This window comes from Cavia porcellus, unplaced genomic scaffold (genome assembly GCF_034190915.1).
Source record: "Cavia porcellus strain 051 isolate PalLab524CR breed Dunkin Hartley unplaced genomic scaffold, mCavPor4.1 scaffold_16, whole genome shotgun sequence".
Taxonomy (NCBI): Eukaryota; Metazoa; Chordata; class Mammalia; order Rodentia; family Caviidae; genus Cavia; species Cavia porcellus.
The window spans coordinates 34,877,515-34,892,116 of NW_026947499.1; the positions used below are offsets into that span (position 1 = coordinate 34,877,515).

Sequence of the window (14,602 nt, forward strand, 5' to 3'; positions counted from 1 at the left end):
GAGTTCCTCCCTCCCCATCATGACAATCTAAGTGCACCAAGCTCACCTGTGCTATGCCACACAGAATACCCTAACTAGGGCAGTTTGCCACCAAATTGCCATCAACTTCTGAACTGAGTAAAAAAAACTCAGAACAGTTTCTACTTGATTCTAGGAAGCTATTTTTAAATGTTTTATCCTGAGGACAGCATGCAGGGGGCCCTGTGGCCCTATGAACAAAGGACACACAGGCATAGTGTCAGATAAGAATTTCAACAATATTCAACTTGTAACACAGGATGAGACACTGTGCAGGCACCAGATTCCATCACTACGATTACTGCAGTGCACTCAGGCATGTGCACAGGCTCCAGGGCTCAACACAGGATGGGACACCAAGAGGTTTCGAGTACATTTTCTTTGAGATACTGGCAGGAAGATCCCAAATCTTGCCAATATATTTATTGAGAACATAAAATAATTACAAATAAAGAATAGTTTAAAATTAGTTTCTAGTTAGCACTAATGATTAAATATAATTTACTTTTTTTCTTTTTTTGATACACGGTCTCCATAAGTAGTTTAGGCTGGTCTCAAACTTACTATGTTGCCAATGCCTCCAGAGCTGTGACTATAAGCATGTACCAACACACCCAGCTGAAACATAATTTATGTTCATTGATGTAGAACTTTCAACAATATCCCAAGAGAAAGGTTCATGTTAGAATGATGTAAGAAAAGCTATCTAAGGGGCTGGGGATTTAGCTCAGCGGCATAAGCGCCTACCTTGTAAGCAGGCAGTCGTGAGTTCGATACCCGGTACCGATAAAAAGGAAAAAGACAAAAAAAAAAAAAGAAAAGCTATCTAATAATTTCTGCATTTGGTTTCTTCCCAAATTAAACTACAGACTCATTGCAATCCCTATGAAAATCTGCAGGTTTTATAGAAAATGACAAACTGATATTAAAATTTATACAATTCAGAGAACCCGGCAAGCACTGAGCCACATCCCCAGTCCTTATTTATTTAGAGATACAGTCTTGCTAAATTGGATGACTTTAAGCTCGTGATCTTCCTGCTTCAATCTCCTGAGAGGTAGGATTAAAAGTGTGCACCACTATGTCTGGGTTGGAATATTCTGAAAAACAACAAAGTTGGAGAATTTATACTACCTAATTTTAACTTACTATAAAGCTACAATAGTAAAACAGTACAATGTAACTGCTTTAGGATGGACAGAGTATACAGATCAAAGAAACAAGCATCCCAGACAGAGACACAGGAGACATGCTACTTGATTTCTGACCAGGTCCCAAAACAATGCAGTGGGGATGGAAGTCTTTAAGCAGATGATGCTACAGCCAGCCACAAGAACAAAATTAGTTTCAACCCTGACCTCACATCATATGCAAGCATTTGCTTGAATCTAACTGTAGGAGCAAAAGGTATATAACTTCTCAGAAGAGTCACGTGGTGGGCATTCCTGTAATCCAAGCTATTTTAGAGGCTGAGGCAAAAGAACTGCAAGTTCAAGTTTTGCCTGAAAAACTTAGTGGGATCCTATTTCAAAATAAAAAACAGCAAAAAAGCCAGGTGTGGTATCTGTAATTCTAGTACTCAAAGGCTGAGGCAGAAGGATCACTGAGAGTCTGTGAGTTTGAGTTCAAGCCAGCCCAACTTGCACAGTGAAACCCTGTCTCAAAGAAAAGCAAAAGGGCCTCAGTGTCAGAATGTCCCTATGTTTAATCCTTGGTATCCAAACAAACCAACCCCCAAAATATCCTTGTTAAAAAAATTGGAGAAAACTTCGCCTTTATAGGAGAAACTTAAAAATTTCTTTGAATGCATGAAGCATAAAAGAAAAAGTGGTAACTTGACTTAACTTCAAATAAAAATTTGGGCTAGGGGTATAGCTCAGTGGTACAATACTCGCCTAACATTTAAGAAGGCCTGGGTTCCACCCCTACCACTGCATTCACACACACACATACACACACACTCATAGTTACAAAACTCTTAAAAATTAAAAAACTTAAGAAGCTTGGGGATGTAGCTCATGGAGCTCTTGTCTAGAATGTACAAGGTCCTGGGTTGGATCCTATGCATAGGTAAAAGAAAAAACAAAAAACTTAAATTAAGCAATAAGCAGCAACAATAAGGATGACAAAAAGCTTTTTGCCCTTGAAAAAATACCACTAAGTTAATAAAAAGGCAAGCCACACACTGGTGATTTTACATTTACTTCTCTTCTGCCTCCTACAGTTTCCAAATTTTCTATGATAGACAAGTACTAATTTACAGTAAATTAGAACAAAAGTCTCAAGACAGGAAAGATGATCAGTACCACTTGAGCCAGACATAACTAGAATGCTGTGTGACCTTTCTATGTCAGCATGTAACTCAGAACCACTGCTCCCAGGTTGGCCTGATCACCCTCTGTAGACATGACATTTGCCATACACCTGAGCTCTGAGAAGGAAGTACCTGGATTGTGATGGTTCCTTTCTCAACATCAGTCTGCAAGTGAATCTCCATTTCTGGCAATGTTTGGCCGTCAGATACCAGTTTATGGCGCAGTTTTTCCAGGGCATCACTAGCATTGGAGATGAGCTCCCGTATGAACACCTAGAAACGGAAGTAGGAAGAAGGAGGGTGAAGGGCTCTGTGGATGTGGCTGACTGGCTGCATTTCAATAAATGAAAGTCAGAATCCATCACAGAATATCCAAGTCTTCAGAAACAGAGTCCCATTGCAGTCAGATAGCTCTTCTGGGCAGGCCACCTAACAACTAAAGGGGGAGGGCTCACTACTCCTCAGCACAGCTTTTTGTGGAAAGCTGAGTCTGACTGATCTTTCCTTTTAGGATGTTCACTTGAGCCTAAAGTTATGTGTCTGTTAACTCAAACTTAAGAAGAATCCCAGGGGAGCCACTTCTTTCCCAATTCTTGCATAGAGATGATATCCCACCCCATCTCTTTCCTACTCCATGAAAAAAGATTTGCTGCTTCATTTCATCTAGTATAGGTGATCAAATACCAGAGCCTCCACGCTCCACAGGAAAGGTGGCCACAGCCCCTAAAGTCTTCTCTGGGTCTAAAAGCCAATTTCATCTCACACAGAGCTTCCACTCAAGTGCTGTAGCTCATGAAGCACACAGGCAGGTTGGTGACCAGACAGAACAAGACCTGGACACATTTCCTAAAAATCCCCTCTGAAGCCAGGGATTTAGCTCAGCAGCCTAAAAGCCTGCCTGGCAAGTGCAAGGTTGCCCGGCACAAAAATAAATAAATAAATAATCCCCTCTGAATTTAGTAGTATTATGCTTTACTTTTTTTTTTTTTTTTTTGTCTTTTTCGTTTTTATCGGTACCAGGGATCGAACTCATGACTGCCTGCTTGCAAGGCAGGTGATTATGCCGCTGAGCTAAATCCCCAGCCCCGCTTTACCTTTTTCAAAGTCTTCCTAGCATCTCAGCAGTCATCAGTTTGGAACTGAGAGCCTATCTGATCTTCGCTACTTTTTTCTAAGTCCTGTAAACTTCTAAATGAGTTTTAACTCCCTCCAGGCCCCACGTAAAGCAGGGCTGTCTTTTTCCTCAACTGCTGACTCCTCCTGTAACAGGTGAAGATGCAAACAAACACAAGGGCCCTTGAGCACCCCAACAGAAGAACCCCATGACAGTGTCTAGGGGATTTAAAAATCAGCACAATTCAATTAACTTCTAGAATAAATCTGGCTCAAAGAATCATCTGCATATACTTATTCATGAAACCAAAACAGATTTTGGAAAAATATTCTCACTAGCAGATTAAAATCAAGGCCTGTCCACAGCCTAACACATTTTCACAGCTAATATAAGACCCACTCTTTCCCTAGAATAGTTCAAAGCAGGTCTGCCAGAACACTTGCTAGCCCTGGGAGGTGTAAACATGCACCTACCTCTTTTTCTGAGTATAAGGAACAGGCCACAATGTCCAACAGCTTCTTTGTCTCTGCCTGGAACTCATGTTTGGAGCTAGAACCTGGTAATGAATTACAGATACAACCAATAAAATTTCAGTTCTATATTATGGAAGAACACGTTACACATATTCAGAAGGAGGCTTAAAGGTTGAATTTTAAACATCTATGAAGAGCAAACAAAAAAGTCAACAGGAACAGAGTTTCTCAATTGAGGAGGTCTCAGGAACAAGACACCAGGTGGCTCCTTTCTCAGCTGAGGCCAAAGGAACCTCTCATAGACCATAGGCCTCATGAGTTCACACAGGCTTTCCTAACAACCAGACCCTGTGTTAGTTTAAAAAAAAAAAAAAAAAAGACAGTGTTCTAATACATTATTTAGAAAGCAAAATAAAAAGAAAACTTTGCTTTTCTTCTTAACACTTCTTTTCATCTCACTTAAAAGCCAGAAATGGAGCCTGGCTCAAGTCTGCCTTTCCACAAAGCAGTCCTGCCAAGTGGGGCCAATGCTCATTTCCTGTCCAGTTTTCCTGATTAGTAGCAGATGTGTCATGTACTGCCACCGGGCAGATTCCTGAGCTACCACCAGAGGGTGCAAGATGCACCCAGAGAAAACCAGAAGTTCCTAACGGGGAAGGAAATGGATACTATAATCTGGGACAACCCAGACCTGAGTGTTGCTGGGTCAAGAGGTACTACCTCTACCTTAAACCTGTCCTTTGTGAGCTGGCAGTGAACCAAGAAAGGCTACATAGATCAGCTCTGGTGAGCACCTACCCTGTACCACCTCCGTGCTGCTTATGATTGAGTGCAGGGGCTCTTCCTTCTTGTCCTCAGCAGCCTGTGTGCTGTATAACTGTCTTGCATAGAAGCTAGAAGTTAGCTGTTGCCAGTGGCTCTTAAGCTGGACTGTGGATCTCTGAGGACACAGAATTGGTTTTCCTGAAAAGACAAAAGTGCAGAAAGGATGAGAATTAATATTCAGGAGCAGAATGTCCCAATTCATCCACATCTAGTCTGCGAAGCAGAGACTACTGTGGACTTCGCTAACTCAGGCTGTTCAACAGCAGGATGAAAAGTGATAAATGGGGCCGAGGATATAGCTCAGTGGCATAAGGGCTTGCCTGGCAAGTGCAAGGTTTTGAGTTTGATTCCTGGTACCAAAGGGGAAAAAAAGTAATAAACATCACATAGCTGCTACTGTTCAATCTGAAATCTGGTAACATTCCCTTACTTATAAGTGGGTTTTACTGAAAAGCAACTAATCCTCTGTTCTACCTGGCAACCAGGAAGAGGATCAGACTCATTTAACATGACTTCCTGTATAGCATCAAGGGCCCAGAAGCCTTCTGGAAGAGCAAAGTGAGGGGTGACATAGCTCTGGTACTATGTCTATGTCTCTACCTGACGCGGTCTAAACTCGTCCTCCACAGCCTTCAGAATCACAGAAACCAAATAGACCCTGCACTCTACCCAGCAGGCAGAACTGAGTCCTGGCATCACTTGCTAGCCCCACATGCCAGCAGGTCAGAGCCCCAAAGCTGCTTAGCAGATATCCAATAGACAAGTGGCTTCAAGGATATTACTTTCCTGTGGACAGTTAGATCTCAACAAATGCCCGGTGCTCTTCTTTGCAAATGTGTAATGGATGGAAAGGAACAATGCAGAATGACTAGAAATAAAGAGGTTTTTTTAAAAAAAATTTTTTTTGTCTTTTTGAGACAAGGTTTCACTATGCAATTCAGGCAAGCCTGGATCTCCCTTTGTAGCCCAGGCGGGCCTTGAATTCACAGCCATCCTCTTTTTTTTTTTAAAATCTTTTTTAGCTCCCTCTACATCACATTGGGAAGGCCAGAGACAGGCCTCTCAGGGTGGTTACCTAAGCAGTGTCATCATCACTGTTCTTTCCCTGTGCTGGCCATGTGGCTCAGTCTGCTCTCCTGTCCTTTAGATACTACCCTCACCCAAACCCTCATTCCTCACACTGCAATGAGTTCAAAAGCTTTCCCATCAGTTCCCTGGCTTGTGACCCATCCCTTAACCTCTGTAGGGCCATTTCTGATATCAGTATCACCTTACTTCCCAGAAGGCAGAAGTTTTATTCCTGACTACATCTCCAGGCTAGCATTCCAGCCCATCCATCTCATAATCCTTAAATCCTGCCTTGCCCTCCAACAGGTGTGCACGACTCCTGTGCCCACATTGGGTGGTCACCACTCACACTCCTTCTAGTACTGAGGCCTCACCTCTTCTCCTTCCACCACTGACACACAGAGGGCACTTAACTTCCTGTACACATGCCCAGGAACAGGAGACAACACTGCAACCCCACAGGAAAAGGCTGGCTCTCCTTGCTAGTGGATCCCTCTCAGAGCCCAGGCATTGTTGGTCCCCTCTGTCATCAAAGAAGATGATTTCTTGAGGGCCATTTGACTCTCTTCCTGTCCCACTCCCATTCTGCTGGGAGGCCTTTTCCTTACTATTCATCTGAGTCCTCCTCACAAAACCAAAGGGTATATTCCTTCCCTACCTTGCTCAGGTGAAAGCATCCTATCCCAAAAGGAAACTAAAATCAGGAAAAATTGAAAAAGAAGAGGCTTCGAGCCTCCTACAAGCCACCTGTTCACTTGCTCTTGGAGTAGGGAAGCAATTTCTTCATGACCAGGATACTTTTCTGTATTTCAGTATCTTCCACACAGTTACTATAATTAAGAGTGTTGAGACATATCTTCTTGTGGATACTATTCAAACCACAGTAGTTATCAACAAGATATATATTAAGTTCCTGTGGCTACCAAAGAAAAGTACCACAAAAAACTGGGTAGCTTAAGCAACAGCAATGTATCTTTCAGAGTAGGGATGAGGCTTGGTGGTACAGCACTTGTTTAGCATGAGCAAGACCCTAGGTTCAATCCCCAGTACTGTGTTTGTGCTTACACACATACTGTCTCCCAGCTATGGAGGCCAGAAATCTGAAGTCAAGGGGTGGGCAAGGCTGGCTCCTCATGAGGGTGAGGCAGGGTTTTTCCCCAGGCCTCTCCCAGTTTTTGTGGTCTCAGACAAAACACACTTGTAGACACCTGCCCTCTCCAGCTTGCTCTGTGTCCAATTTCTGTGTTCAAATCTCCCTATAAACACATTAGTGGTACTGGGCCAGGACCAATCCTAATAACCTTAGTTTATCTTAATTCCTGCAAAGACCCTTATTTCCAAATAAGGTCACATGCACAGTGACTGTGAGGACTTCAGCATCTTTTGGAGGAAATCCAAGCCCTAAATTCTATATAAGAAATGGGAGGAAACAGGTAGCAGAGGAAAACATGAAATTTCTGAATATATTTTTATGTACCTGATTCTTAGAACCAGAGTAATCATCCTCGCCCCAATGTAGGAGATTAAACCTAAAGTCTTCACAATGAGTTACATCTCAGTCCTTTTGAAAAAAAAATAAAAATTTCTAAACCAGGCATGGTAGCACACACTCATAACCCCAGCACTCAGGAGGCTGAGGTAGGGGGACTGCTGCAAGTTTGTGGCCAGCCTGGGCTACATAGTGAGTTCAAGGTCAGCCTGAATTACGCAGTGAGACCCTGTCTCACAAAATCAAAAAAAAGGGGATGGTGGCACACACTGGTAATCCTAGCACTTAGGAGGCTGAGAAAGGAGGATTACCAGGAGTTTGAGGCCAGCCTGGGCTACAAAGTAAGTTTAAGACTAGCCTGAACTATATAGTGAAATCCTGCCTCAAAAAAGATATACCGCCCCCCCAAAAAAGGCCAGGTGTGGTGACTCACACCTGTCATTCCAGAACGCAACAGGCTTGGGCTGGGAATTTAGCTCAGCAGCATAAGCACCTGCCTTGCAAGCAGGTGGTCGTGAGTTCGATCCCTGATACCGATAAAAATGAAAAAGACAAAACAAACAAACAGAAAAAACAAACAAACGCAACTGGCTCAGGCAGGAGGATGGCTGTGAGTTCAAGGCCACTCTGGGCTACAAAGTGAGTTGAAGGCCAGCATGAACTGCACAGCAAGACTGTCTCAGAGACCAAAAAAAAAAAAAATTTTTTTTTTTGAGACAGTGTCTCACTAAGTTACTTAGGATGTGGACTTAGAACTTGCAAATCTCCTGCTTCAGCTTGCCAAGTAACTGGGGCTACAGGCATGTACCACTGTGCTCAGCTACAGTCATGTTTTAAATGAGTCATTAAGACTAAGCAAGGAGGCAGGCATGGTGGCACACGGTGTCTAGGCAGGAGGATTAGCCCGAGTCTGAGGCCAGCCTGGGCTACACAGTGACTTCAAGACCAGCCTGAACTACATGACAAGAACCTGTCTCAAAAAGAAAAAAGAAAACGAAACAAACAAACAAAAAAAACCCACCAAACCCCCAAAAAACTAAGTGAATAATACAGGAACACACAAGAAAACAAACAGTGGCAAAGTTGCATAACTATTTGGACACTATAACTACATCGAAAAAAAGACAAGAACTAATCTAAGCAACCTCAGACAATGGTATTTGGACTGTATACTGTAACACTAACCTCAAAAAGAACTGTATCCAACTGGTACATGAGAGCTGTAAATCTGTTTATCAACATGAATCAGCAAGCCTGAAAGTGTTATCAGTATACACTAAAATCCAGTAAGGAAATACAGGTGATGAATGAGCCTGGCTCCTCACTACTGGGGAAGAATTACATACAGGGACAGAGGTTGGCCATATATACCTTGTAGTGCTGTGTCATGTGGGGATATCATATGAGCTTGGTATCTCTTGTCTACATAGATTGTGGATACAGAAACCAATGTGGAAATATGTGAATCTGTGGGTGGGCACATATATACATACTACCAGGCTCAGCCCCTTGACAGGGCAAAGGAGTGATGATACTCAGAAGCAACAGGCAAACCCAGGCTAGAGTCAGTAGCCCAGAACTGCTGCACTTAGTCCTTGAAAATCCACCCATGGCAGGAAGTCCCTTGGTCCCAGGAAACCTAGGATGGTTGGCCACCCTATCCTTTTCTAATAAAAGGACCAAGGGCTCTGTAGAGAATGCACAAGATGAGCTTGGTGCATCACGTGGTAAGACGGTAACCCTGGACTCAGAGATGATGTGGGTAGGGCAAGGGTATCCAACAGCCTGATCTGAAGGGACTCGCAACAGTAGAGCCTGGGACAATCTGGGCAAAAAGATAAAATGATAGCAATGGATTAAAAATTATATATCAGCAGTTGGGAATAGTAGTACTCCCTACAAGCCTAGCATTCTAGGAGGCTGAAGCAGGAAGACTGAAAGTCCAAGCTCTACCTAGGCAACTTAGTGACTTAGTGAGAGACTGCTCAAAATAAAAAAAAAAAAGGGCTGGGGGATGTAGTTCAATGCAAAGACCACAGGGTTCAATCCCTGAACCACAATAAATAAAATAAATTAAAACCCTGCAAACAAAATATTAGCCCACATGTAAGTAAACAGAGAATAATGGGCAGTTTTTCCTCAAGTTTGAGAATAAATAGAAAGGAACAATGGAAAAATTATCATGAGGAAAACACTATAGTCATAATTGCAGCAAGTATAAGTAGGCAATGAATGTTCATCACAGAATGTTCACATAATCTTAAAACACTCTTTTCACACACAAAGTATTTATTCCAAAGAGCAAAGTGGTACTGCTGCAGTGGAGAAAGAGGTAGTGCCCACTTAATAGGTGACTACTATCATCAGGTGAGATGTGCCAACATTGCGTGAATGACATAGCCTCTTTTCTGCTGTCTTCTTCACAAAGCTGCATCTCTGTCTAATCATGGGACACCAGTGAACAAACCCAAATGAACAGACATCCTGTAAAATGAGTGGCAGAACTCTTCTTAAGTGTTATGGTCCTGGAAAACAGTCTGAGGTGTGCTCACAGACAAGATCCAACCAGGATTCCCTAAAACACAAACAGGGTGAGCTGCGCAGGGTGTGTATGTGTTTATGCTATTGTGTAACAACAGTTCAGTAAGTATGAAATTATTTCAAGACTAAAAGTTTCTTTTCTTCTTTTTTTTTTTTTTTTTGGTCTTTTTCATTTTTGTCGGTACCGGGGATTGAACTCACGACCGCCTGCTGTGCAAGGCAGGTGCTTTTGCCACTGAGCTAAATCCCCAGCCCCAAGACTAAAAGTTTCAAAACAAAAATGTGCTCTAAAAATCCTGATGCTCTAAAGAATATGTGTGTATTGTACTTGTGCCTGTTCACTCACGCATGGATAAACATCTAGAAGTGGAACCACTGGGCTGGAGACTATGCATTTTATGTTAGGACTGATGCTACCAAGTCACTCTCACCCCCACACATACTACACCAGCAATATACTCCAGTGAGTGTCACTGCATACTCCTACCAAGACAGCGGGGGTGCCTACCCATCAGGTAAACATTTCATTGTACATTTACATTTCTCTTTTATGAGCACAATCAAGCACTTTCTCATTATTTATTTGTGTATTTTTTTTTAGTTCTAGGGATGGAGAACCCAGGGTCTCAGGCACAGTAGGTAAACACTGTACCACTCAGTTATACCCCTGGCCACTCCTATCTATGTTTTTGAGACAAGGTCTCACTATGTAGTGTGGGCTGGCCTTGAACTCACTTATGTAGCCTAGGTTGGCCTTGAACTCATAGCAATACTCCTGCTTACCCTCCAGAGAACTGGGATTACAGGGGTATGCCACCACACTTGACTGTCCCTCCATATTTTGTGGGGTTTTTTTTGGTTTTTTGTTCCTTTTGAGACAATGTGAGTTCTGATTTTTGTTCCTTTTGAGACAACGTGAGTTCTGATTGTGAAACTGTGAGTTCTGATTGGCCTTGAGCTCACTTCATAGCGCAAACTGGCCTTGAATTTGCAGCAATCTTCCTGCCTCAGCTTCCCAAGAGCTGGGATTAACTAGAGTGCACCACCACTCTCAGCCTGCCCCTCCATATTTTAAAACATCCTATTTCATTGTTTTTTCATGGTTTGTTGATATCCTCTGATTTTTCTACTATATTTTAAATCTTTTTCTTACTGATATGTAATTTTTAAAAAATATATTAAGGAAATAGTCTTTTGTTTATAAAGGTCTTCTTCACCTCAAGACTAAACACAATCCCCCATGTTTTATTTTTTCCTAGTAATCCTTTCATATCAATTATTTTGAATGGATTTACCATGTTGTTTAGAAAAGAGTAGATAAAAGCCCTCATTGTTGGAAAAGGAAAAAAGAAGCAATCCATTTTTGTACCCAGAACTCTTTAAAACTCTTCCATCATAATTCAAGGTTAGATTTAATCAATAGCACTATTAAAAGCAGATATGATTTCAAGTTACCTGAACTTTCTACAGTAACGTTGAGAATAAACCATTGCGGTTGGGCCTAGTGGTGCATGTCTGTAATCTCATTACTTGCCGGGCTGAGGCAGGAGGATCTCCCCAAGTTTGAGGCCAACTAAGGCTACATAGTGAGTTCAACACCAGCCTGAACTGCACAGCAAGACCCTGTCTCAATAAAACAAAACAAAAACAACCAATAAAAACACTGCACACCTATAAATCCAGGATTTACGAGAGGCAGAGGCAAGGGGAACATAAATTTAAGCCTAGCCTAGGCAACTTAGTGACTTATCAAAGTCCTGTCTTAAAATAAAAAATAAATAAAAAAGAGCTGGAACTATAGCTCAGTGTGAAGGTCATGGGTTCAAACCCCAGCAATCATTACCCCCAAACACACCAAAGAACAGACCAATACAAGCCAGGTTTTGTGGTATGTGTACAATGCGAACTACTTGGAAGGCTGAGGCCACAGAATCACAAGTGAGATACCAACAGGGACAACTTAGATTCTGTCTCAAAATTAAGAAGTTAGGGGTGTAGTTCAGTAGCACAGTGATTCTGAGTTCCATTCCCAGTACTGAAATATAAACCAATAGTACAATAAATCTGTCAGAACCAGATAGCAAACACACTATCTTGATTTCATGTTTCCCTCACATCCTAAAGGAAAAACCACAAACCCCAATGTCAGGCCACAATACCCTCATATTAGAGTAACAAGTGGCTTGGAGTTACACAAAATGGGATGCACTGAATATCTGAATATGATGTCACACACCCGTGTAACACCCTCACACATGCAGATATTTACATGTGCACACACACCCACACACCCAGCCAGTATTCATGCTGCTTCTTGTGGCCACATCTTCCTTTCCAGGGGAATTACTTCAAGATCCGGCTCAAGGCCTCTGGTCCATTAAGGCCTCACTATCCCCATGCCATCCACAGTAATTTCTCCCTATCACAAATTCACAGCATTTACTTTCCATAATGCTTATTTAAACTTGTGGCTATAAAAAATTTTTAAAAAATAAAATAAAATTGTGGCTATAGGCTGGCTGGTAGCATTTCTTCCATTAATTTTTTTGTACTAGAGATCAAACTCATGACCTTACACTTGCCAGGCAAGCACTTGTGTGCTGAGCTAATTCCCTGGCCCATCTTTCCACTAATTTTTTAAAGTATAATTTATGTTGCCAAATTAGGGCAAAGACAAACTCACACTTGGAAAACAATAACATCCATACTTCACAGTATGCCAAAGCATTTATTATATAAGTAGTTCTTTTTCTAGGCATGAAATTTTTAAATAAAACCTTAACAGTTCTGTGCCCCAATTGAAGCACTCAGATGTCCCACAGAATGACTAACTGTCCTGCAGGGGCATTTTAGACTGGTTTTCAGGGATGGAAGCTGAGGTAGAATATGCTGTAACCCCAGCACTCAGAAAGCTGAGGCAGGAGAACTGAACTTCAAGACCAGTTTGGGCAACTTAATAAGATCCTGTCTCAAAATAAAAAGTGTTAGGGATGTCACTCTGTGCAAGCTCTGGGTTCAATTTCCAGTGGGGGGGGGGGGAGAAGAAAAAGAAAAAGACTGATATCCACAAAGAATACAACCAAAAATACCTAAGAATAGTCATCTAGCCTGCCTGGTCCTAAATTCAATCCCTGGCACACACAAAAATGTCATCTGTGGGAGGTTGAGGTAGGAAGAGCACCACAAGATTGAGGCCAATCTAGGCTACATAGTGAGTTTAAAGCCAGCTTGGACTACTTGACAAGACCCTGTCTCAAAAAAACAAAACAAAAACCAAACCAAACCAAAAAGAAAAGTTTAGCCAAAAAGTCCAAAGAAAAACACTTTGGCAAAAGAACAGCATTTAAAGAAAAGGAAACAAATAACTCATGGAAAAAAAAGACACTCAACTTCATTAGTTATCAAATTAAAAAGCAATTTAATAATAAAAGATATAAACAAGTAAGAGGAGCAGGACTCAGTGGCACATAAATATAAACCTAGCTATTCAGGAGACTGAGGATCACAAGTTCCTGCCTGGCCTGGGCAATTCAGCAAGGCCTGTCTAAATAAAAATCTGATGGGAGGCAGCTCAGTGGTAGAGTCCTTGGCAGGCACAAGTTCTAGGGTCAATCTGGGGTACTGCCAAAACAAAACAAAAAAAAAAAGTGCAAATTCACAGAAAATATATAAATGGAAGCCAGGCATAGTAGCTTTTGCCTGTAATCCCAGCATTCAGGAGGCTGAGGCAGGAAGGAGGATTGCTGTGAGTTTGAGACCAGCCTGGGCTAGGACATAAGTGAGTTCAATGCCTGCTCTACATAGTAAGACCCTGTCTCCAAAAAAAAAAACAACAACAACAACAACAAAAAACCCCAAAAACATAAATGGCCGTGAAACAAGTCTTACTATCACCAGTATTCATGCAAAACAGGATATCTTTCATTTAGGGCAGGTTTTGACTTTTTTTTTTTTTTGCGTGTTAGTGCGTCTCCAGCCTTTGGATATATTTCAGCTCAGGTCCAGCCACTGGACTGTACTCACAGTTTCCTAGAGGACCAGTTTTGAAAAAACAAAATATTCAGTTGTTGGAAGATACTGTGGAATAGGGAGTTTGCCTCCCTGCTAGTAGGACTATATATATATATATTTTTGGAGGGGGCCTATAAATTGATAAAGACTTCTAGACTACAATTTGGCACTCATCAGTTAATATTTCAAAAATATACAGGCTCTAAAACATCAATTCTAAAAAAATACCACACGTTTATAAAGATTTAAGTACCAGAAAAAAAAAAAATAAGTACCCTTTCTACACACCACTGTAATACAATAACCTAAATAATCTCTAATGTGTCCACGAGGACGTTAAGCAAAAGACAATATTCAGCTGGGCATGGTAGCACACTTCTGTAATCCCAGCACTTGGGAGACTGAGGCAGTAGAATCACTGAGAGTTCGAGCCCACCCAGTGAATTCAAGGCCAACCTGAACCACATATCGAAACACTGTCTCAAAAACAAAGCAAAATAAATAAAATACAGTCATAATATAGGATCGTGTGTTGCCTATGGAAAGCCACTGGACGCACGTGTACTGGAAGATGTCAAAAAAGAACGCTTGGAGTGCTACAAAAAATTTGGCAGCACATATAGTTGATTTAGGCCTTTTGTGTAAAAGTCTGCAGTTTTATATGGCTAAGCCTAGAAGGTTCATTAACCCCTACTCTGTGATTACTTTCGAGTGAAGAGTGGAAAAGCAAAGATTAAGGTCATTCTCTC

At 41.7% G+C, this 14,602-nt stretch overlaps 1 protein-coding gene across 2 annotated transcripts in view; it reads right to left on the reverse strand.

Moving 5' to 3' along the window:
• Trap1 (TNF receptor associated protein 1) overlaps positions 1 to 14,602 on the reverse strand; it is a 43,036-nt gene that overhangs the window by 27,703 nt on the left and 731 nt on the right. For both annotated transcript variants that reach the window (XM_003478141.5, XM_005007463.4), the window contains exons 2-4: positions 4,718 to 4,882; positions 3,920 to 4,002; positions 2,465 to 2,605 (exon numbers count right to left, since the gene is read on the reverse strand). In XM_003478141.5, coding sequence (XP_003478189.2) covers positions 2,465 to 2,605; positions 3,920 to 4,002; positions 4,718 to 4,882 — 389 coding nt within the window. The remainder of the gene's footprint in view (positions 1 to 2,464; positions 2,606 to 3,919; positions 4,003 to 4,717; positions 4,883 to 14,602) is intronic.